The sequence below is a fragment of the Lynx canadensis genome, chromosome A1 (genome assembly GCF_007474595.2).
Source record: "Lynx canadensis isolate LIC74 chromosome A1, mLynCan4.pri.v2, whole genome shotgun sequence".
In the NCBI taxonomy this organism is placed as follows: Eukaryota; Metazoa; Chordata; class Mammalia; order Carnivora; family Felidae; genus Lynx; species Lynx canadensis.
The window spans coordinates 2,185,126-2,209,229 of record NC_044303.2 but is presented as its reverse complement, the minus strand read 5'-3'; the positions used below and the strand labels follow the sequence as shown (position 1 = coordinate 2,209,229).

The window sequence follows — 24,104 nt, the reverse complement described above, 5'->3', positions numbered from 1 at the left end:
TCTTATTTACTCTGAAGTGGGCGTTTATTCCAGAAGTGGTACCAGTCTCATTTAATTCTGTCAGAAGATTATTCCCATGCCATTCTAATGCCACAGTGGCTTCGAAGTGCGTCTTGTGAAGGAACGCTGTTACGTTGAAATCACACGTCTTAACCTATAGATGCGTTTTGTCCAGAATATCAAAAGGTGACATTAAACATAAGGAAAGGGAAATGAATATGAATTGGGAAGTTCTGGGTGCGAGTGTGGGTGGAGGGGACATTTTATTCATTCTCTCCTTTAATCCTCAGTATCTCATAGCATAGATGTCTCTACAGATGTAGGAAATGAGACTGAGCACATAGGTCGTCCTTTGGTCACACAATTGTTGAGTGGCCGTTGTACTGTGATCCACATCTTTATTCTCTCCAGGTAACCTTTAGTGAGTCAGTGCAACTATAATTGTTCCATGATTGGGGAAGGGGTTTCGGTGGGGATAAGTGGTTGCCCTTTCTGGAGATCGTACCTTGAGTTAGGCTTTAGGCCCATCCTTTAGAGAGCATACCCCAGGATTTCATGAAGTTACACATTCTGCAACAATTAAGGCCCAGTGCTTGACAAAATTTTAAAATATTCAGTAGTGAAAGGTCTTCCATAGGGCCTGCATTCAATACTTCTAAGTTTGGGATGCCTGGGTGGCTCAGTCAGGTAAGTGTCTGACTTTGGCTCAGATCATGATCTCGTGGTCTGGTGGTTCGAGCCCCACGTCGGGCTCCATGCTGATAGCTAAGAGCCTGGAGCCTGCTTTCGGATTCTGTGTCTCCCTCTCCCTCTTTGCCCCTCTCCCACTCACACTCTGTCCCTCTCTCTCTCAAAATAATAAATATTTAAAAAAATTTTAATACTTCTAAGTTATCTGAGTTTAACTAGGGAGGATTTGGGAGGTGTGCAGTGTCACGGGACTGTCTGGTTGAGCATAAAAGCTCATTCACTTTCATAGTAAAACTATCTTTACTGCTTATATATATTTGTTTTCATAGCACGGACCCTGCCATTAGAATATATCGCTATATAACTTTGCTTTAAGTTGAGTGAAGTGTGAGTTTTACTTGAAGTGCTGTTTTAGCATTATTTACAATAGCTACACTGCAGAAGTAGCCCAAGTATCCACCGGTTGACGAACGGCTAAAGAGGAAATGGTGTATATATACAAGGGAATATTACTCGGCCATAAAAAAGAATGAAATCTTGCCATTTGCAACAACATGGACGGAGCTAGAGACTATTATACTAAATGAAATCAGTTAGAGAAAAATATGTGATTTCACTCTTAGGTGGAATTTAAGAAACAAAACAAATGAACAACAGGAAAAAAAAAGGCAAACCAAAAAATGGGCTGTTAATTACAGAGAACATAGGGGAGGTAGGTGAGAGGATTGGTAAAGTCGGTGAAGGGAATTAAGAGTACACTCGATGAGCACGGAGTGCTGTATGGAATTGTTGAATCGGCCTGTTTTACACCTGAAACTGATACAACACTAGTATGTTAACTACATGAATTAAAATAAAAAAATAAAGTGCTGTTTTAATAATTTTTACAGAGTTTTCTTAGTTCCTGGTAATTTTTTTTATCAAACCAGATGGGAAAGGATGATTGTATCTTTACTGTGTTAATTCATTTAATACTCAGAAGTGAAATAATTTGTCCAGGGTCATACAACCAGTAAGTGGCGTCAAGTGGCTTGGAGCTAGAACCCGTGCTTTTAAAAATAGCTGCTATGCGGGGCGCCTGGATGGGTCAGGCGGTTAAGCGTCCGACTTCGGCTCAGGTCGTGATCTCGCGGTTCTTGAGTTCGAGCCCCGCGTCGGGCTCTGTGCTGACGGCTTGGAGCCTGGAGCCTGCTTCGGATTCTGTGTGTGTGTGTCTCTCTCTCTGCCCCTTACCCGCTTATGCTCTGTCTCTCTCTGTCTCTGAAAAAAATGAATAAATATTAAAAAAATAAAATTAACTACTATGCAAGAATAGTCTACTTGGTTATCAGGATCTGTACACTGAAGGCAGATTTCAGTCTTATCTGTAATATATGTATAGAAGGTAATTTTCTCCTAAAAGGTAGCCGCAGAGGGTTCCTAAATATCTCAGACAATTAAAATGCCTGGCCCACAGGAAGACAGTTGACAAATGGGTTATGAGAGGCCCTCATTCCATCTTAGCCTCTGTAAGTTTCTAATTTTGTAATTCCATACACACACGTATGAAATGTGTAATTCCTGTTACAAGACGGAATAATACTGAGGACAAAATTGAGTAAGAATTAATTAATCGAAGGTGGCCATGTTACAAGGGTGATAAGCAGAGAAATAAGGATCAAGTAATTAGTCATATCGGTGCTTGGTGTTCAGCTGAACTCCTCTTTTGATTTTCTCCCAAGGCTGATATTTAAACATGAATTTATGGGCGGATTGCCCCATTTTTACACTTTGGTCAAGATGGTTATTTCTGAGGAAAGTGCTAATTCAGGTTCCCAGCGTTTTATCAGGATGTCTCATTCAGGTCAGCTAGAGCTGTTAATAGTAGACGTGTACCTCTTATGTGGCATGTAGAAGATCTTAGAGCCCAGAGAGATTTTAGAGATGATCTAATCATTCCATTTATTTAACTTATGAAGAAACTACTGCATGGAACAGCTGTGTGGTTTGCCCGAGGATGGATATGCCTCTTTTCTCGGAGAGAAGTGTGTAGAGTAGAAACGTAACCTCTGAGTCTATGTATCTGACGTTCCTGTGTCTCCTTCGTAATTCCTTCAAATTTAGAATGAGGCAAGATAAATAGTTGAAATATCAACATTGAGCATAGCTCTTGCCACAGTTGATTCCAGTGTTTTTTATTGATTTCAAAAGAACCAGCTTTTGATTTTTCTTGATTTTATTTTCTATTTCATGGATTTCTTGCCTGATATTTATTATTTCTTTTCTTTCTTTTACTTTGGGTTCCTTTGCTCTTTTTTCTAGTTTTTTTTTTTTTTTTTTTTTTTTTTCTTTTTAGAGAGTGCGAGCAGGGGAAGGGCCGAGGGGACGGGGGAGAGAGAATCTTAAGCAGGCTCCGTGCCCAGCATGGAGTCCAAGGTGGGGCTCCATCCCGTGACCCTGGGATCATGACCTGAACCAAACTCAAGTTGGACACTCAACCGACTGAGTCAATCAGGTACGCCCCCTCTTTTTCTAGTTTCTTAATATGGAAACCGGAGTCACTGATTTGAGTCCTTTCTTACGTGTTTAGTCTTGGAAATTTACTCCAGATACTGCTTAATTCACATCCCATCAATGTTGATATGTTATACTTTCATTTTCATTCAGTTAAAACAATTTTCTAATTTCACTTTTGATTTCATCTTTGACCCATGGGGTCAGGCTAGAACTATGCTAGTTTGCAGTTATTTGAAGATTTTTCCAGATGCCTTTTGGTACTGATTTTGAATCAGTTCCATGTGGTTGGAAGACATACCTTGCATGACACGAGTCTTTATGTACCTGGGCTTGTCTTTTGGCCCAAAATGTGGTCTGTGGTAGAAGCATTTCATCTGCGTTTGAGGAAAACGTATTCAGTGTTCAGTCGTGTGTTTTGCTGTTTGCCATTAGGTAGAGTTTTCTATTGTGCCATAATGTGCTGTGGATGTCCAGGCAAGTGGTTGACAGCGTTTTTCAGGTCTCCTATGTTCTTGCTGATTCGCTCTTTGTTCTGGCAATTCATTATTGAGGCAGGTGTGACTGTAATTACGCATTTGTCTCTCCTTGTAGTTCTGGCAGTTTTCGCTTCATGCATTTTTCAGCTCTGTAATTAGGTACATATAATGTTTGGGATTATTGTGTTCTCTGGGTGAATCGACCCTTTGTCATTATGGAATGACTTTCTTTTCCCTGGTATTGTTTGCTTTCAAATCTAGTCTGGCAGATATTAACAGTACCACTAACCTTCCTTGTGATTATAGTTAGCGTGGCAGATCCTTCCCCGCCCTTTTAACTTGTTTGTGTCTTTATATTTAAAATGCATCTAAAATGCCTGGGTGGCTCAGTCGGTTCAGCGTCCCAACTCTTGATCTCAGGGATGTGAGTTGAAGCCCCACATTGGGCTTCATGTTGGGTGTGATGCCTATTTTAAAAAAAGAATTGAAATGCATTTCCTATAAGCAGCATGTAGTTGGGTTTTTTGTTTGTTTGTTTGTTTGTTTGTTTGTTTTAATTCAATCCAGTCTGAAATGTCTGGCCTTTTTCCCCCTTTTTGGGGGGCGCTTTATAGAGCTAAAATTGACATATAACATTATATTAGCTTCGAGGGTACAACATAATAATTTAAAATATAAATATATTTGACATAATTAAATGATCACTGCAGTAAGTCTGGTTAACGTCCATCACCCACATATAGTTAAGTAATTTTTTTGCTTGTGTTGAGAACTTTAAACATAAACTCTCTGCAACTTTCAAATATACAATAATATTATCAACCATAGTCACCCTGCTGTACAATCTATTTTAATTGAGGTGTTTTAACCAGTAACATGTAGTGTGATTATGATATAGTTAGGTTTAAGTCTTATCATTTGCCATTTTTTAAATCTGTCCTATCCTTTGTTCCCTTTTCCTTCTCCTTCTGCCTTCTTTTGAGATTATTCAAAAATTTTTTTTACTGTTTATTTTTTGAGAGTGTGCAAGTAGGGGAGGGGCAGAGAGAGGGGGACAGAGGGTTGGGAACTGGCTCCACGCTAACAGCAGGGAGCCCAACGTGGGGCTCAAACTCAGGAACCCTGAGGTCATGACCTGAGCCAAAGTCCACACTCAACTGACTGAGCCACCCAGGCGCCCCTTGAGTTAATTTTTAAATGATTTTTGAGTTTCGGTTTTTTTAAATGATTCTATTTTCTCTCCTTTGTTGGCTTATCAGCTGTAACTGTTATTTTAGTGATTTGCGTTAGGGTTTACAGCATACATTTTTAAAAATGTTTTTATGTATTTTTGACAGAGAGAGAAAGCGTGCGCGCAAGTAGGGGAGGGATGGGTACAGAGGATCTGAAGCAGGCTCTGCACTGACAGCAGAGAGCCCGAGGCGGGGCTTGAACTCATGAGCCGTGAGACCAAGACCTGAGCTGAAGTCAGATGCTCAACCAACTAAGCCACCCAGGTGCCCCTTAGAGAGTCTAATTTCCATTTGACATTCAGTTAACGTGTGTTCAGTTGAATAGAATCATACAGTGAGGGTCTTCAAACTCACTTGAATTGTGTTTGAATATGTTAGAACAAACATCCACAGTAACAATACTAATTAAATTGTAATTACCTAACATATATTTCAGTAGTCTTCAGGGTTGAAGCCTAGATGAGAATGCTTATTGGTTCTGTATCTGTAGTCTTTGTTTTGGATAATGAAACAATGATTCTTTGAAATTATGCTCATGTTATTTAGGAAAAAATTCTGGCTCCCTATGTCTCATCGCCAGTGGTTGACATAATTATAGGAAAATTTAAGACGTGATTTAGAATATTTTTAAAAACCTTCTTATTTTGTTATTTCCTTTTTCTATCTGTTCTCAGATCCTGGAGTGTAGTAATTTTCTATATAACTTGCCTTTTGAAAGCTATAGTGCCCTGCAAGCCTTATTTACATTCTGTAATTATCCCAGCCTTCTTTCCTTTTTTTTCTTTTTCTAAAGAACAGATTTTTTTTTCTTTTCACTGCTAGTGAATTAATCTGTTCTTATGTTATTCTCTGTTGAGACCAGAAAGCAAACTGGTCAGAGAGAGCTCTATAAACAAGTATTCAAAAAAAAAAAAAAAAAAAAAAGCCAAAAAACAAAAACAGCCCAACCCAAATGAACAAAAAGAGGTTTTTGTTTTTTTTTTTTTAAGTGTTTATTTACTTTTGAGAAAGAGACAGAGCACGAGCAGTGGAGGGGCCAAGAGAGAGGGAGACACAGAGTATGAAGCAGGCTCTAGGCTCTGAGCTGTCAGCACAGAGCCCAATGCGGGGCTTGAACTCACAAACTGGGAGATCATGACCTGAGCCAAAGTCAGATGCTCAACCAACTGAGCCACCCAGGCGCCCTCAGAAAGAGCTTTTATATATTCTTTTATATAAACTGATCCTTTGCCTCTTCACTGGTTTCTTATAAGACAGGAGATACGAAGGAGAACGTACTGGACAAGTTAGAAACCAAGGCAGACTGTTTGGAAGAGGGTGATGCCCTAGTGATACAAATAAAACTTTCCTTCTCCCCTGGCCTCTTCTAGTTTGTGACACAGAAGATAGAGCGTGTATCTTTCTTTGTCTCTCTTTGTCCTTGTCTCTCTCTCTCTCCCCTGAACCAGCTCTTCCTGTCCTAGCTCAGTAAATGAGTTTCATCCTTCTCGTTTCTTGGTTGACAAATCATCCCATAGCCAATTAATCAGCAAATCCTGGCATTAAATCTGCCTGCCGACCATCACTCCTGCCACTATATTCATTCAAGCCACCATAAAATCTCTGTCTTGTGAAGCAGATTGAAAAACAGGATTCCAGCAATTTGCACCTCCTTTCGTCAGGATAGGGAGTCTTTGCCTGCCCCGTGAGTCTGGGTTTGGCCTTGTACTGGCTTTGATCAATAGAATGTGATAGAAGTGATGTGTGAGATTTGGACCCGAGGCATCAAGACAGCATGCCTCTCCTGTCTCAGCTCTTTGAAACCGGTTGCCTTAAGGGAGGTCAGACTCTATGGAGAGAGAGGCCCGGCCAAGATGAGCTAAGTGCCAAAGGCCTTGGTGTGTGAATGAGACCATCTTAGACTCTCCTGCCCCAGCTGAGCTGCCAGTTGACTGTAGTGAGCAGGAGAACCGTCCAGCTGATCATGGCCTGAACTGCTAACCCCCACGGTTCCTGGAAATAATACATGGTGGTTTTTTAAAGCCATTGAGTTATCGGTGGTTTGTTACATCAGTGTAGTACTCTACATTTTTGGCGCTCTCTCCTCACCCCGTACCCCGTCCATTCTCCACACAGCAGCCAGAATAACTCCTTGAAAATCAATACCACATTCGTTGCTCCTCTTCTGAAAACCTCGGCTGGCTTCCTGTCTTGTTCAGTGGACTACCTGAGGTCCCTACCATGGCCTCCTCCCCTCACGACTTCTCCGACATAATTTCCTCTCCATTCCTCCTTTGTTTCGACAGCTCTACACACTGGCCTCCTGGCCATACTAATACTTGTTGGATGATCTTCATAAATTATTTAACCTGCCTGTGCTTGTTGCCATGCTATAAAATGGAATAATACCGGTCTTGCAAAATAATGTAAAGTTTTTAGCAGAGCAGGCTTTCAAATATTACTGGAGGCGGGGCAGAGATTTAAGTAGCCACTAGCATATTTTTTCTTGTCTTCCTTTTTTGGGCAGTTTTCTTTGTTTCTTTATTTTTAGTTTTTTACAATGTTTATTTATTTATTTTGAGAGAGAGGGAGAGAGAGCACCAGCAGGGGTGGGGGGCAGAAAGAGGGAGAGGGAAGATCTCAGGTAGTCTCCGTGCGGCCAGCGCAGAGCCTGACCTAGGGCTCAGTCACACAAACCGGGAGATCATGACCTGAGCCAAAACCAAGAGTCTGACGCTTGACCAGGTGGCCACCCAGGCGCCCTGTGTTTCTCTATTTTTAATTCTTAGAGTTTTTATCCCTTCCTCCCTCTGGCTTCAGTGAATGAAAGAGCACTTTCTTACAGTCTTTTTTAATTCTTAATTGACTGTATCTGAAGATCATATTGCAAAAGCGTGTGCCTATCTGGCATGAGGGGGGGGGAGTATGCTGAGCGAGGGGGTCCTCCACGTCACATGGGACTTTAAGAAGATTGATACCTGGCACTGTTCTTGCAGGTGTATGAGCTACACAGATTTAGGTGTTGCTGAGATACGCAGCACGTCGTCTTTAGGGGATGGGCCTCTCCACTGAACTCAAGTAGTAGGTCCCAAGTAATGGTGATGATGCTTTGATGGAAAACAGGTCTCTCTAAAGTTGAGATCCACACGCCTTGATGATAAAAGATCGTTTAAAATTATTTTTAAAACATTTCTGTTCTCTGTGTCCTCTCACTTCTTCCAATGCTTCGTTATGCTTACTAATGTGAACGTAGGCCCACCCAGTTGGAATCATAGGAGGAGACATTTTTATTAGCGTACTAATTGGACAGCATATAAAACTAAGTATGAACTTATTAAATGTGAAGTCTTCAGGGAAGCTTTTTAAACTAATTGCATGAAAAGGATATCATCAGCACCTGAAGGAATTAATAACACCGAAATGTTATTTTTGCACACGTGGATCGCATATATCACTGGTGTGAATTTACACTGATTTTTTCTTGTTCCTGGTACTGTATGATTCTTATTTTTCTGTGGATAAGTGGTATACTTTTTACAAGTATTAAAAAAGGAGAAGTGAGGGGTCATGGCTATGAGAAATACCAGGTACACATACGCAGTAGCTTCCTAACAGTCCCCCCCTCAAATGTCAGCAGGAATCATTAAAAATCCGAGGCAAGATGATTACTTCTGTGTCCAGCACCCTCCAGTGGCTTTCCTCTTTGCTCCTAACGAAATCCAACGTTCTTTCTGTAGTCCGTCAGGCCCTAAGTGTTCTGGTCTGCCACTGATTTTGACTCCTCTCTTCCTTTGCCCACTTTGCTTCAGCCAAACAGGCCTCCTTGCTCTTTACCTGTCGGACCACGCACGTCCCACCTGAGGACCTTTGTACTTCCTTCTCTTTCTGCTTGGGATGCTTTCCTCCCAGATTCCGAAGGGCTGCTTGTCTCCATCTAGGTTTCTTTCAGAATACTCAACTGTCAGAGAGGCTTTGCTGACTACGCCATGGAACATAAGTACTTCCTCTTTCACTTTCTTACCCTGCGTTGTTTTTCTTCGTGGCACTTACTGCTGCTTAATGTAGTTATTTATGTTTCTCTCCTGAGTAATATGTTCACTGCTTTATTTCCAGAACCTAAAAACAGGTCCTGCTTAATATGTACTCAGATATTTGTTGACTGAGTGAATTGATTATATAGCACCAATTCCCATGCTAGTAGAAGAGAGAGGATTGAATGTATTCACATAGGAGATAGCTCACAATTAATCTTGAATACAGATATGCCCCCGACCTTAAGAATATCTCCGTGCTGATTTCGTCATTTAACAAACATTAAGTGCGTATAGTGTTCTCGGTGCCATATTTGGCACCGGGAATACAAAGATGTATAAATGTGCACTTGTACTTCATACGGTAGTTCTTTAATATCACAGTGCTCATTTGCATATTACAAGTTGCCGTTTTAAATGCCGGTGTAATTGGCAGTGTTGTATTCGTTTCAGGTGTACAGGGTGGTGATTCGGCAGTCCCATGGACTTTGCATCTCTCATCAGCATGAGCGTCCTCTTAATCCCCTTCCCCTGTTTCATCCACCACTCGCCTCCCCTCTGGTAACCATCAGTTTGTTCTCTGTAGCTAAGAGTCAGTTATTTTTGGCTTGCCTTTGTTCGTTTGTTTTGTCTTTTAAATTCCACAGATGAGTGAAACCATGCGCTATTTGTCTTTCTCCGACCGGCTTATTTCACATAGCATGGTACCCTCTGGATCCGTCTGCGTTGTCGCAAATGGCAAGGTTTCGTTCTTCTTCATGGCTCAGTAATATTCCATTGTAAATATATAGCACAGCTTCTTTATGCATTTATCTGCCAACACTTGGGTTGCTTCCATAGTTGGTTATTGCGAATAATGCTGCAGTAAACACAGGGGTGCATATATCCCTTCAAGTTAGCGTTTTCATATTCTTTGAGTAAATACCCAGTAGTGCAGTTCCTGGATCATAGAGTCGCTCCATTTTTAATGTTTTCAAGAACCTCCGTCTTCCACAACGGCTGTACCAGTTTGCATTTCTACCATCAGTGCACAAGGGTTCCTTTTGCTCTACTTCCTCACCAACGCTTGTTTCTTAAGTTTTTGGTTTCAGCCATTCTGACAGGAGTGAGATAGTCTCTCGTTGTGGTTTTGATTTGCATTTCCTTGATCATTAGTGATGTTGAGTACATCTTCCTGTGTCTGTTAGACAAGTGTGTGTCTTCTTGGACAAATGTCTATTCATGTCTTCTCCCATTTTTAATTGCATTATTTGTTTTTTTGGTGTTGAGTTGTAGAAGTTCTTCATATAGTTTGGATATTAACCCTTTATTGTATAGGTCATTGGCAAACATCTCCCATTTGGTAGGTTTTTTAGGTTGTTGATTGTTACCTTTGCTGTGCAGAAGCTTTATATTTTGATGTAATCCCAATAGTTTATTTTTGCTTTTGTTTCCCTTGCCTCAGGAGACACATCTAAGAAGTTGCTATGGCCGATGTCAAAGGTTACTGTCTTTGCTCTTTTATGGTTTCAGGTCTCATATGTAGGTCTTTGATCCATTTTGAATTTATTTTTTGTGTGTAAGAAAGTCGTCCAGTTTCATTCTTTTGCATGTGGCTGTCCAGTTTTCTCAGTGCCATTTATGAAGAGATTGTCTTTTTCTGATTGGATATTCTTTCTTGCTTTGTTAAAGATTATTTGACCATATAATTAGGAATTTCCTTCTGGGCTCTGTATTCTTTTCCATTGATCTATGTGTCTGTTTTTCTGCCAGCACTATGCTGTTTTGATCACTACAGCTTCGTAATATAACTTGAAGTCTGGAATTGTGATAACTCCAGTTTTATTTCTTATTTTTTCAAGATGTTTTTTTGCCTATTTGGGGTCTTTTGTGGTCCCATACAAATTATAGGATTGTTTGTCCTAGTTCTTTGAAAAATGCTGTTGGTATTTCGATAAGGATTGCATTAAATGTGTAGATTGCTTTGGGTAATAATAGATATTTTTTAACAATATGTGTTCTTCCAGTCTACGAGTATGGAATGTCTATTTTTTTGTGTCATCTTCAATTTCTTTCATCAGTGTTTTTATAGTTTTCAGAGTACAGGTCTTTCACCTCTTTTGTTAAGTTTATTCCTAGATATTTTATGCATATTACAAGTTTTAAGAAGCCCTGCCATAACCAAGTCAGTAACTGTTTCACCCAGTATTTTTCTAAACTTTTGCCATAGAATTCTTTTTTCATGAAATACGTACCTAAATTCTTTTAGACTTGTTGATCTTTGGGAACAAAGCTACCAATAGTGGTGATGGGGGTGGAGGGTGGGGAGCACATCACTACTGAAAGGACTGTGCCTCTGGAAAAAGTGGTATTACAGTACATCCGGGAGGTAGTAGCTAATTTCTTCTACTTACCTTTTGTTATTAAATTCATCATTTAGGAAGAAAAGTCATTATTGCTGTAGATGATGAAGAGTTACTTGAAAAATGCCAACATCTATTTCTAATTTTATGTATTTTTTAAGGTTTATTTATTTATTTTGAGAGAGTGAGAGAGAGAATGAGTGCTAACAGAGGAGGGGCAGAGAGAGAGGGAGAGAGAGAATCCGAAGCAGGCTCTGCACTGTCAGCACAGAGCCCAATGTGGGTCTTGAACTCACAACTGTAAGAACATGACCTGAGGTGAAATCAAGAGTCGGATGCTTAACTGACTGAGCCATTGAGATGCCCCTATTTCTCATTTTAAAAAAAGACTTGATAAAATAGTAATAAATGACTTTTGGACAAAATTACACACATACAAAATACTTGATCACGTTCTGCTAAAACCAGGAACAAGTAAGATGCTTTGTTACCATGGCCATTGCTGTGTACCATTGTACTGTATTGACAAAATCAACTGCTATATTCAATCAAGAGAAAATAATTAGAAGCATAAGACATTGGAAAGGAATAGAAAAAGCTACTTCTCTGTGTAGATGATGTGATAGTATATGTTGAAAAGCCAACAGGATCAATAACAGCAGAACACTGAAACCAAAAGAATTGAGTAAAATTAGCAAACAAAAACCCAATACTTTCTGTATATACATAATAATTTGTTTGAAAACATAGTGGAAGAAAAGTCTCCTTTTCCACTAACATCAAAAAGATAAAATACTTAAGAATAAACTTAAGAGGGGCGCCTGGGTGGCGCAGTCGGTTAAGCGTCCGACTTCAGCCAGGTCACGATCTCGCGGTCCGTGAGTTCGAGCCCCGCGTCGGGCTCTGGGCTGACGGCTCGGAGCCTGGAGCCTGTTTCCGATTCTGTGTCTCCCTCTCTCTCTGCCCCTCGCCCGTTCATGCTCTGTCTCTCTCTGTCCCAAAAATAAATAAACGTTGAAAAAAAAAAATTAAAAAAAAAAAAAAAAAAAAAGAATAAACTTAAGAAATATGCCAAATCTGTAAGGGGTAAACATTCTTGAAAAACACAAAAGTAGACTTAAATAAGTGGAAAGACATTTCATATTTCATGTTCATGAATAGAATAACTCAACATTACAGAGATTTCTGATCTCCTCAAGTCAATATGTAAATGAATTCCATTCTCAACAAAGTTGTCTTTTCTGGCACTAGATAAGTCGATCCTAAAAGTCATTGGGAAAAACAAACAAGAAAGAACCAGGAAACCTCTGAAAAAGAGTCACAAAGAGGGCAAACCCCACCAGATTTTAAACTACAAAACCTCTATAATTAAATCTGTTGAGGGGAGCCTGGGTGGCTCAGTCAGTTGAGTGTCTGACTCTTGATTTCGGGTCAGGTCATGATCTCATGGTTAATGGGATCAAGCCCCACATCGGGCTCTGGGCTGACAACATGGAGCTTGCTTGGGATTCTCTCTCTTTCTCTCTCTCTGCCCTTCCCTTGCTCATGCACCGTGCGCGCGCTGTCTCTGTTAAATTAAAAAAACCTGTTGGGGTAAGGGGGGTATTTGAGAACTCAGTCTACTGTCCCTTCAGTTTTGCTCTGAACCTAAAGCTGCTCTAGAAAATAAAGCCTTAAACAATTGTATGGTATGGTGCGTGGATAGAAGTATTGGCCAATGGAGCAGACTAGAATGTCCACAAATAGTAATTATAGAAATGTAGGACATGATAAAAGTAGCATCTCAAGTCACAGAGGAACAGATGGGACAACTGGGTAGATATTTGGTGAGAGATAAAAGCCAGTCCATACCTCACATGATACTCCAAGAATAAACTACAAATTGATAAAATCTTATTTTTTCTTTTCTTCTATTTCAACATTTTAATTTTATTAATTTTTTTAATGTTTATTTATTTATTTTGAGAGACAGCAAGAGCTGAGGAGGGGCAGAGAGAGAGAGAGTGAGGGAGAGCGAGAGAGAAAATCCCAAGCAGGCTCCACACTGCCAGCACAGAGCCCGATGGAGGGCTTGATCTCACAAACCGTGAGATCATGACCTGAGCCAAGATCAAGAGTTGGATGCCTAACCGCCTGAGCCAGCCACCCGGGCGTCCCGAAACTTTTAATTTTAAAGTAATTTCAGGCTTGTGAAAAATAGTCCGAAGGATTTTCATATGTCCTTCACCCTGATTCCCTGAATGTTATTATTTGCTGCACGTTCTTTGTCATTGTCTCTGAAACAGTTTGAGAGTAAGTTGCAGATATAACGTCCCTTCACCGATACTTCAGTGATATTTTCTGAGAACGAGTTTGTTCAGACTTCTGTAACAGCACCGCAGGCCAGGTGGCTTATAAACAACAGAAATTTATTTCTCAGAAGGCTGGGAAGTCCAACATCAGGCACCACAGATTTGTTGTCTGGTGAGGGCCCGCTTACTGGTTCATAGATGACCGTCTTTTCACTATATCGTCACGTGGCAGAAGGGACAAAGGATTTCTCTGAGATCTCTATGCGGGCACTAATCCCATTCTCGAAGGCTTCACCTTTATGACCTAATCACCTCCCAAAGGCCCCATCTTCAAAAAATATATGAATTGGGCGGGGGGGGGGGGGGCGCGGGACACAAACTTCCATCCGCAGCAAAGAGCATTTTCTTACGTAGTGTCAGCATACAGTTCACAAAATCAGGAAATTAGCGTTGATAAAATACTACCCCAGTCTGTAAGCCTTCTTCAGATTTCACCAGGTGCCCACTAATCCCTTCTGCTCCACAGTCCGGCCTAGGATCGCACTGCAGGCAGTCCCCTGTCTCTTAGTGTCTTTTCATCTGGAAGAGTTGCTCAGTATTGCTTTCTCTCTCATGACCACAACAGTTTTGACGAGGACAGGCTTCCTCTGCGGAAGGCCCCTTAAATTAGGTGGTGTTTCCTCACGATTAGATTCAAAGCGCATATTTTTAGCAGGAGTACCCCAGAGTGACGCTGTGCCGTTGATTGCACCACGTCTCGGATGTTAACTTCAGTTACCACTTCCGGCGCTTCAGGCCAAGTTTCTCCATCCCGTAAAGGTACAGCGTGTCTTTGTAATTAATAAGTAGACTCAGACGTACCCCACAGATCCTTCGAGGAAGCGCGTGCCGCTCGGTTGTGTCAGCTTCTGGCTGTCAGCTCTGTCAGTGTGACTGACTGCACACACGGTCACACCTTCCTGTGCCAGCCTGCATCCGTCCCGTGTCTGGGTGAGAAGGGGCCGCCTGCTCTAGAGCTCCCTGTAGTCGGCCAAGGTTTTGATAAGCCTGTGCCACGGTCGGATTTCTCCTTAGTACACGGCTTGTAGCCCGCACGGTGTCTCGGCATCTGACTCCAGATGGGTGTCTTTGTGGGCAAATACCTCGAGACTCTGTAAGCTGTTCCTCGTCTTGTCCCGGATTCGGCCGGGAGGAGCCCCTTCAACTTTTCCATGTTCTTTCCACATGTCGCCATCATTTATCCTTTCCTGACTTTCTGGCGACACAAGATTTTTCAGGCTTATCTGATACTTTTCCCCTTTCAAAATGGGCCACATTTGAATGTAAAAAATGAAAACATTCAAGTACTGGAAGGAAACACGGGTGGATGGCCTTATAAGCGGGGAGTGAGGAAAGCCCAATAGAAAAAAAAAAAAAAGTGCATAAGTGACAGAAACAGTTGCGGGGGGAAAGGATGGAAGGAAGGGACTGGCTCATAAACGTATGAAAAGATGCTCATTCTCATGTAGAAGAAAACGCAAAGTAAAATCACCCTGTGATACAAAACGTTTAGAAACACTGTATTGGGTCGATGGTGGAAAAACGGGCAGTCTCCAGCATTGCTGGGAGGGGTACAAAATGGAACAACCCTTCTAACAGGGATTTGGGGAAAGCAGGCAGATTTACTTTTGGTCCAGCAATTTCATTATCAGTAATCGACACTGAGAATAAACTTCCACAAATAAACAACACGTGCATAAGGTTATCCATTGCCACGTTGTTTGTAACAGTAGAGGTTGGAGACCGCCCAAGTGTCTATCAGTAGAGCCCTGATTGTAGAACTGGGACACCCACACAATGGAATACTGTGCACTGCTTTAAAACACAAACAATGATTGTCTCCGTGTACTAATGTGCAGTGATTCCAGGGTGTGTTAAATGAGAAAAGCAAGATGCAGAATAAATATGTAAAGGAAGAAATTAGAAATACATTTTTATTTGTTTACTTTGCTAAAAGAAATATGATAAAGGAGGCTAATAAAAATGACTACCTGGAGTGAGAGGGTAAGGAGGGAAAGCTAGGTCTTTCTGAGTACCTTTTTGTGTAGTTTTGACTTTTAAGCCATTTATATTTTTTGCATATTCAAAAAATAAAATTAAACAAAGAGGAGGCAAAAGCAAACTGTAAAGTTTGGGACCATGACACAAATAACTTAATTTTACGTAAAATTGATACTATACACAGGAAAGAATCGTTTCAAGTGGCTTTTGGATATTGTACTCCTTCGTGGGATATAGTTTAAAGCCAAAACGAAGCAGAATTTTAAAACTACAAAGAAACCGTAAACTAGTATGCAGTTTTTAAACTATTTTGTTTATATTTTAGGATGAGCTGAGTAAGTAAATTAATTAGGAACTAAGATTTTCACTGTACATAAATGCAAAGAGATACAAATATAACGCCAAGAAAATTAAGGAAAAACTTCATAATGTTCTATTTGAATTGGAAATATCAATGTGAGTATAAATACGGATTTGTAACACTATTTCGGTCATCCCAAAGGGCCTAAAAGCAATGAAACTCCAGTAGCTACGAGCACCCCTAGTATTCAACACTTGGTTTCCAAATACTACTAAAAGGAACCAATGCAGGCACCGTGGCTGGCTGGGTCCATAATGCATGCCACTCTTGATTTGGTGGGGGGGTGTGGGTAGGGGTCGTGAGTTCAAGACCCACATTAGGGTTAGAGCCTACTTAAAAAAAAAAAAAAAAAAAAAACCAGTGCCCCTTGGAGAAATGGCTCATTTCAGGTCTGCAAGAGGGAAGATGTAAAGTGAGCCCTGGGACATCTTGTGCTAGACAGCAAAGACGTGCTCAGAGACTAATGGGGCCCATTCAGGAGGTTGCAGGGGTCCCTCGGAAGAGCATTGGCCAAAGACGAGACAGTTTGAGCCTAAAAAAGAATGAGGGTAGCCGATAATGGCATATTAAATAAAAATCCATAACTTTCCTCATTGATATTCAAAAAGAGAAAATTGGAATTTATTTGCTAACAGTGGAGTTGAGTGTTATATCAACATTCTGTTCTGAAAGTGGGTAAAGGGCAATAATTAAGTTTTTGTGCTGCCTTTTTCGGAAGCTCTAGTTAATCACTAGTTGAAAGCGCTTTATAGAAGAATGCCTGCTTAAAAGTGTAGAAATAAATAAAAGAGGGTTTTTAATGGTAATTTTCAAATTCTACAAAATAATTGATTCATCAGGGGATATTAACACCATTCGGTGAAACGTGTTGGGTGAAGAAGATATTCACATATTGTTAACTTTTACCCCACAAAAGACTTCATGATTGTTAAGTGAAAAATGTGCCTTCACAAAGGAGAGACTTGGTGGTTGCTACCTTGTCAAGTGATCCAAGTGTGGCAGAGTGACAGACTTCAATAATATACCTCCTGATCCCAGAATACTTCAGATCTGAATATTCTTGTCCATTCTCTCCCTCCCACCCCCAAATTACATTGAAACCTTTACACTTGGAGTGGAATAATAGGAAGAGGAGTTTGGGGTAGGGGATAGAGTATGAAGTTGAGGACACCAAAAAGAAACAGACAAATCCAGTACATTTCATAAGGCGTGTGGCCTATTCTTTTCATTACTTATTTATTTTCAGAGAGGAAGAGGGAGAGCGCCCATGGGAGAGCAGGGAAGAGGGGTGGGGGAAGAGAGAAAGAATCTTTCTTTTAAAAAATTTTTTTAACGTTTATTTATTTTTGAGACAGAGAGAGACAGAGCATGAGCAGGGGAGGGGCAGAGAGAGAGGGAGACACAGAATCGGAAACAGGCTCCAGGCTCTGAGCTGTCAGCACAGAGCCCGACACGGGGCTCGAACTCACGAACCGCGAGATCGTGACCTGAGCTGAAGTCGGGCACTTAACCGACCGAGCCACCCAGGCGCCCCGAGAGAAAGAATCTTAAGCAGGCTCTGTGCTAAGCTTGGGGCTCAGTCCTATGACCCTGGGATCATGACCTGAGCTGAAATCAGGAGTCAGATGCTCAACCATCCCAGGCACCTCTGGTCTGTTCTTTTCAAAAAGTCACTGTCCTGAGATTCTGGGAAGGTGATGGTGCATTATTTTTGAGTCTCCCCAGAGCACAAAAACATTCAACAAATTGAATAATATCTATGACAAAACCAGTTTGCTAGAGAATGGGAATGAGTTTTAGACAACCAGAGTGACTGCAGAGATCTCAACTTAAACTCTGATATGAACATTAAATACGTCTGTTCTTAGAGACCTAAGTCCTGTAAGTAAAGGTAATAAGGAAAAGGGACTATAGTTTGTAATTGGGTATATGCTGCAACATGTAGATATAGTAGAACTATTAGAAAATGGACAGCAGTGTGAAAAAATTATTTAAATGAGTAATCATATTTTCAGTAATCATATTGGTCTCATTATCGAAGTTGTTGGGTGGGCAATATGGGATAAAGAACATGAGTAATAAGGGACGCCTGGGTGGCTCAGTCAGTTGAGCATCCAATTTCAGCTCAGGTCATGATATCGTGGTTGGAGAGTTCGAGCCCTGCATTGGACCCGCTGCTGTCAGCACAGAGCCAGCATCAGATCCTCTGTCTTCCTCTCTCTCTGCCCCTCCTCTGCTTGCTCTCTCTCTCTCTCTCTCTCTCTCAAAAATAAGCATTTAAAAAATAAAATGAGTAATATACGATATCCTAATTCTTCATCCTGTCTTTGAGAACCAGGATTCTCAGTTCTTAAAAAAAAAAAAAGTACAATTACAAGATAAATGATAAAAACTTTGTAGACTTGAATTTGAATTTGAATTATTAGTATGAACTCATGAGATGTTTTATTTTAAAAAAAGCATGTATATGCATATACATAGATAGTAGGGAGAGGAAAACTGTTAATAGACATCATATATGTAGAAAATCCCAAGGAATGTACAAAAATACTACTAAAAACTAATAAGTGAATTTAGCAAGTTCATAGGATATGATGCAAGATCACTAAACAAAACTCAGCTATATTTCTAACTAATAAGAATTAGAAATTGAAATTTTTTAAAAGCACTATTTATAATCACATCAAAAACATTAAACACTTTAGGGATAAATGTAACAAAATACATACAAGATTTTGTGTATCGATGAGATAAAATCTAAAATGAAGAGATGCGCTGTGTCCACGGAACGGAAGACTGATTATTACAAAGATGTCCGTTCTTTCCAAATTGATCTATGGAGTCAACACAAAGCCAACCAAAATCCCAGCAGGCATTTTTTTTTTTTAAAGAAATCAGTAAGATAAGTTTAGAATTTATATGGAAGTGCAAAGGACCTAAAATAGCCAAAACACCTTTCAAAAAGAAGAAGTTGGAGGACTCACACTGTCTGATTTCAAGATTTACTAAGAGCTACATATAATCAAGTGAGTGTGGTATTGGGGGAAGATTGGTCACATATACATCAATAGGCAGAATAAGAGTTCAGAAACAGACCCTTACACATATTATTTGCTTTTTAAAAAATGTTTATTTTTGAGAGAGAGAAAGCATGGGGGAGGGGCAGAGAGAGGAGACAGAGGATCTGAAGCGGTTTCTGCACTAACAGCAGAGAATCTATCTGAGCCATGAGATCATGACGTGAACCAAAGTCGGATGCTTGACCAACTGAGCCACGTAGATAACCCCCATTAATTTAATTTTTAATTAGTTTTTTGTCAAAAGTTTCAAGGCAATTCAACAGGGAAAGGATAGTTTCAGCTAAAAAGATTGGAACTGTTGGCCATCTAAATGCAATAAAATTTATTTCAGCCCTGTTTATACCATCTTTCTTATACCCTAATTTTTAAAATCAGCTTTTAAAATAGATTACAGACCTAAATGTAAAGCCTGTATAACCTCAAGAAAGAAATATATGAGCAAGTCTTTGTGTCCTCTGGTTGGTAAAGATTTGCTAAGTAGGGCCCAAAGCATGAACCATATAAGAAAAAAAATGATAAATTAGGCTTCATCAAAATAAAATATTTCTGCTCTTTAAAACTCACTGTTTTACTGTGTTTCTTTAAAAAATAAATAAAACTCACTGTTAAATAAGTGAAAAGATAAAATATGGACTGGATGGAAATATTTGCACAATATATTGGTTAAAGGACTATATCTAGGATATATAAGGAGCCTACAGTTCAATAATAAAGGAAATAATGATTAAAATGTGGCCAACAATTTCAACACACAACTTCACAAAGAAGTGTAGGACTGGCCAATAAGCATGTAAAAAGATATTCAGCATCATTAGTCTTTAGGGAAACACAAAATCACAATGAGGTATCACTATATATTTTTTAGAATAGCTGCGAGTTTAAAGATTGACAGTTCCAAGTGTCGATGAGGGTGTGAAGCAACTTGTAACATACATTTTTGGTGGGGAATGTAAAACAATACAGCCACTTTTGAAAGCGGTGTGGCTGTTTCTGATAAAGTTAAACAGAGCTCCAGCAATCTTGTATCTAATATTTACCCAAGTAATGAAAATATACGTCCACCCAAAGGTTTGTATGTGAGTATTCATAGTAGCCAAAAACCAAAAGCAAATGTCTTATCAGCTGGTAAATGGATAAATAAGTTGTGGGACCTCCATACAATAGAATACTACTCTGCAGTAAAAAGAAACAAATTGGAATTTCCAGTTCTGGGACGAGTGAATACACACTCTTACTGTTCTTCCTGCTAAGTACAACGAAAACCCCTGGATATTGTACGGGGGCGCCTGGGTGGCTCAGTCGGTTGAGCGTCCGACTTCAGCTCAGGTCATGATCTCACAGTCTATGAGTTCAAGCCCCGCATCGGGCTCTGTGCTGACAGCTCGGAGCCTGGAGCCTGCTTCAGAATCTGTGACTCCCTCTCTCTCTGTCCCTCCCCTGCTCACGGTCTGTCTCTCTCTCTCTCTCTCAAATAAATAAACATTAAATAATAATAATAATAATAATAATAATAATAATAAAACCCTGGAACATAAACAAACATAAGATGCTGAAGTGTGGAGAGAGAAAGGCAGATCAGCTGAGGACCTTGGTGCCTGAGGAATGATACTGAGGCAAACTCCCTGCTTCATGTGTCCCATCCTGCATGCTAGAGAAGCTGCCAACCTGGAAGCACCAGTGGGCACAGACAGAAAAACCCCAAGAAAGCTGGTTTTCTTTAGCCAAACCAGGAGAAGGGCAACCTAGGAAGACAAACTAGACAGTAACTGCCCTGCTCCAGCCAAAAACCATGGAAAAACTACACTCTGTCCCCACTTTCTCCAGCAGAGGCTGAGCGTGGGCTTAGACTTCCCCCTGGCCCAGCTTTCACAAGGAAACCCTCTTGTATCTCCTCCCCCACTTTCCTACTGGGGCCGTAACAGAGCAGGTGAAGGCCTGGGCAGTTGGTAGATGTCCATTCCCACGGGGCAGGAATGAAGCATCCGTCCCCATGGTATCAGTGGAGGCTTGTGGGGAGCCCTCGTGTAGATCTTGCCCAGTTCTTATGTCCATCCATAGGAATGTTATCTTTTTAGGTGGCTTTATAAATAAAACTTTTATTCACTTATAATTTCTACAGAGTGATTGCACGTATGTTGGGAAAGCTCTGATTTCTGTATACCACTACCACCTTCGTTTATGGTAGTTTCTCCGTTGGTTTTCTTTGGCTATGAAGGCATGTAGTCTTACAATATACAAGTAGTGATACATTTGCTTCTTTTCCATTTGTATACCACTAATTTATTTCTCATAATTGTGTGGCTTGCCTAGTGCTTCCTAATCATTTCACATCAGGACAGTATTGAAAATTATATTTTTAGTGTATGTTAGCATAAATGGGGAATGCTCTGTGAGGCCAGGGGGGACCAGCCCAGGATCTAACTACTCTGCTGTTCTACCTGATTGATCTGAGCTGGGTTGAGAAGAAGCCCTATGCCTCTCTAAAACAATGCTTTAAAAAAAATCATGAACTTGCTTATTTTGTTCCTGAACGTTAGTGGGAATACTTCTCTCGTGTTTCTCATTAGTTATGCTGGTTTGGGGATTGAAGTAGATATATTTTAGTTTATTAAGGAGGTGTCCAGGTACTTCTCTCTTTTATCAACAGATTTTAGTCCAAAATGGTTATTGAATTAACAAATATTTCTTAAGCATTGCTGCTGTATGCCAGGCTTTGGAACTAAAACAATGAATAAGGTGAGAGACACTATAGGACAGAATACAAGTCCAAGGAGGCTTGAGCTACACTACATGTACTAGTTTTGCGACTTTAGCCAAGTCACTTAAATATTTTGAGCTTTAGCTTACTTGTCTGTAAAATACAGTTAATAATAATTTTTAGGGTTGTCAATCTAAGACATGATTCCACACCTGTGCAGTCCAGTAGAGTGAGACAGACATATCACCAAGTAATTGCAAAAAAAAATGGTGTGGCATGGTAGAGATGAAAGAGTGAGCAGTGATGATAGAAAGGAGTGTCTGCTCTGCCTAAAGAGGGACTCCGGAAGGCTTTACAAAGGAGGTAGTATTTAAACTGTGCCTTGGAGTGTGAGTTGGAGAGGCACACAGCACATGTGAAACTGCTTGATACATTTAGGAAACTGCTGTTTGTTCAGGATAATTCGACCACAGGTATGGGCAAATGACAGACTGGAGAGGTAGATCACAGAGGGCCTGTGGTTGCTACCCTGAAGATCTTGGACTTTATTCTGAAGGCTGCTGGGAAGTGTTAAAGAATATTCAGCCATCAAATTTGCTGGTGGTGAGGTGTGTTGAAACTGATAGTTGAAAGTGTCTTTAAGCCATTATGTTTGAAGAGGGCCTGAAATAAGGTAATGGGAAAAATTGAAAGGAGGTGACAGATTTGAAGAGGCTTAGGTAGTAGAATTAACAGGACCTAAAAGCCATTGGACTACCTGGAGAGAAGGAATAAATAGCAATTCCCAGGGTTTTAGGCTAGAGATAAAAAGCACTCTAAAAATTATAGGGATGGGTTCCTTTCCTTTTTTTCTATAGAAAAAGACAAAATTGTCTTGAGTATAGTTTTCACAAAGTTTAGTAAGGTACATCCCAGACTGATTATGTAAATATGAGTGCCATAGAGGAGAGTCCTATTTATTCTGTAGGTGGCATTAAGGAAAGAGCTAAAGAAAACATAACTGTATACATATTGATAGGTTTAAAAGTAACAAAGGTCTGAAAAAAATTTTAATGTGATTGGTTGAGGAGAAAAAAAATTTTATGTTTAGCATTTTAGTGTTTTTAAAGTGTGCAGTCTTCTCATATGTGGAACTTGAGAAACTTAACAGAAGACTATGGGGGAGGGGAAGGGGGAAAAAAGTTACAGAGAGGGAGGGAGGCAAACCATAAGAGACTCTTAAATACAGAGAACAAACAGAGGTGAAGAGGGGTGGGGGAGAGGGGAGAATGGGTGATGGGCATTGAGGGGAGCACTTGTTGGGATGAGCCCTGGGTGTTGTATGTAAGTGATGAATCATGGGAATCTACCCCCAAAACCAGGAGCACACTGTATACGCTGTATGTTAGCCAATTTGACAATAAATTATATTTAAAAAAATAATAAAAAGTGTGCAATCTTGAATTTGCATTAGTGTTTACATATTATAACTAAATTTTATTTTTGTGAAAAAGATATTAGGATGAATAGTTGCTCTGAAATAAAATTTATGTACAAAATGTTTAAAGTATATTATTTATTCACTATTTTTCTTCTATTCTAGTTACTCTCTCTGGAAATGGAGAAAACGGTAAGGCAATTTAAGTCTCAATTTAAGTAGAATATTTATGGTATCGTAATTGCAACCTGCTTGCTTTTATTTAGTGATGACTATATGTGTTTTTGTTTTCAGAAATAAAATCTATGTTTTTAAAGTTTAAGTAGGAGATACAGTATTGTGTTTATTTGTATTCATTCGATATCTTTTCATTTGTGGTGTTTATATAAATTGGAGTAGCTGTTATTTTGTAAGGCACCTAGTACCCAAACTTCTTTGATATATTTATGTACATATTTATGCCTTGTATGTTCTTCAGAACTCTTGACAGTAGTACTTCAAAGATTTTTTTTCTTTTTTTTTTAATGTTTCGTTAGTTATTTTAGAGGGACAGAGAGAGCTTGAGTGGGGGGAGGGGCAGAGGGAGACAGAGAATCCCAAGCAGGCCCCACCCTCAGCATGGAACTGACACAGGGCTTGGTCCCAGGACCGCGAGATCATGACCTGAGCCAAAATCAAAGAGTCAGGTGCCCAACCAACTGAGCCATCCAGGCACCCCCAAAGATTTTTAATATCCGTTCTAGCTAGGGTTGAAGAGGGGATTTTGTTTCATGACGCCCAGATTTTACTGATGGTTCTCTTGATAATGTGTTTGTTAAAAATAATGCTTTACTGCTCACAGACATCTTACAAAATCACCAGACTAAATATGTGAATTGTATTACGAGTTTATTTTGAAAGGGAATTCTACTTTTTGTAACAACTAGTCAACGAGATAATGCCTAGAGGGAAAAATCATTGCTCAATATTTC

At 40.0% G+C, this 24,104-nt stretch overlaps 1 protein-coding gene and 1 long non-coding RNA gene across 6 annotated transcripts in view; both read left to right on the top strand.

Annotated features, from left to right (window-relative positions):
* Positions 1-24,104, top strand: part of ZDHHC20 (zinc finger DHHC-type palmitoyltransferase 20) — a 68,038-nt gene that overhangs the window by 1,850 nt on the left and 42,084 nt on the right. For 4 of the 5 annotated variants that reach the window (XM_030307747.1, XM_030307730.1, XM_030307736.1 and 1 more), the window contains exon 2: positions 23,299-23,325. In XM_030307747.1, coding sequence (XP_030163607.1) covers positions 23,299-23,325 — 27 coding nt within the window. Of the gene's footprint in view, positions 1-12,186; positions 12,193-23,298; positions 23,326-24,104 lie in introns of those variants that run through there. The other variant, XM_030307763.1, reaches the window with a different exon arrangement.
* On the top strand, positions 3,587-19,116 carry LOC115508772. Its single transcript, XR_003967111.1, has 3 exons — positions 3,587-3,598; positions 17,494-17,498; positions 18,365-19,116. It is a non-coding gene; the product is annotated as an uncharacterized LOC115508772 (long non-coding RNA).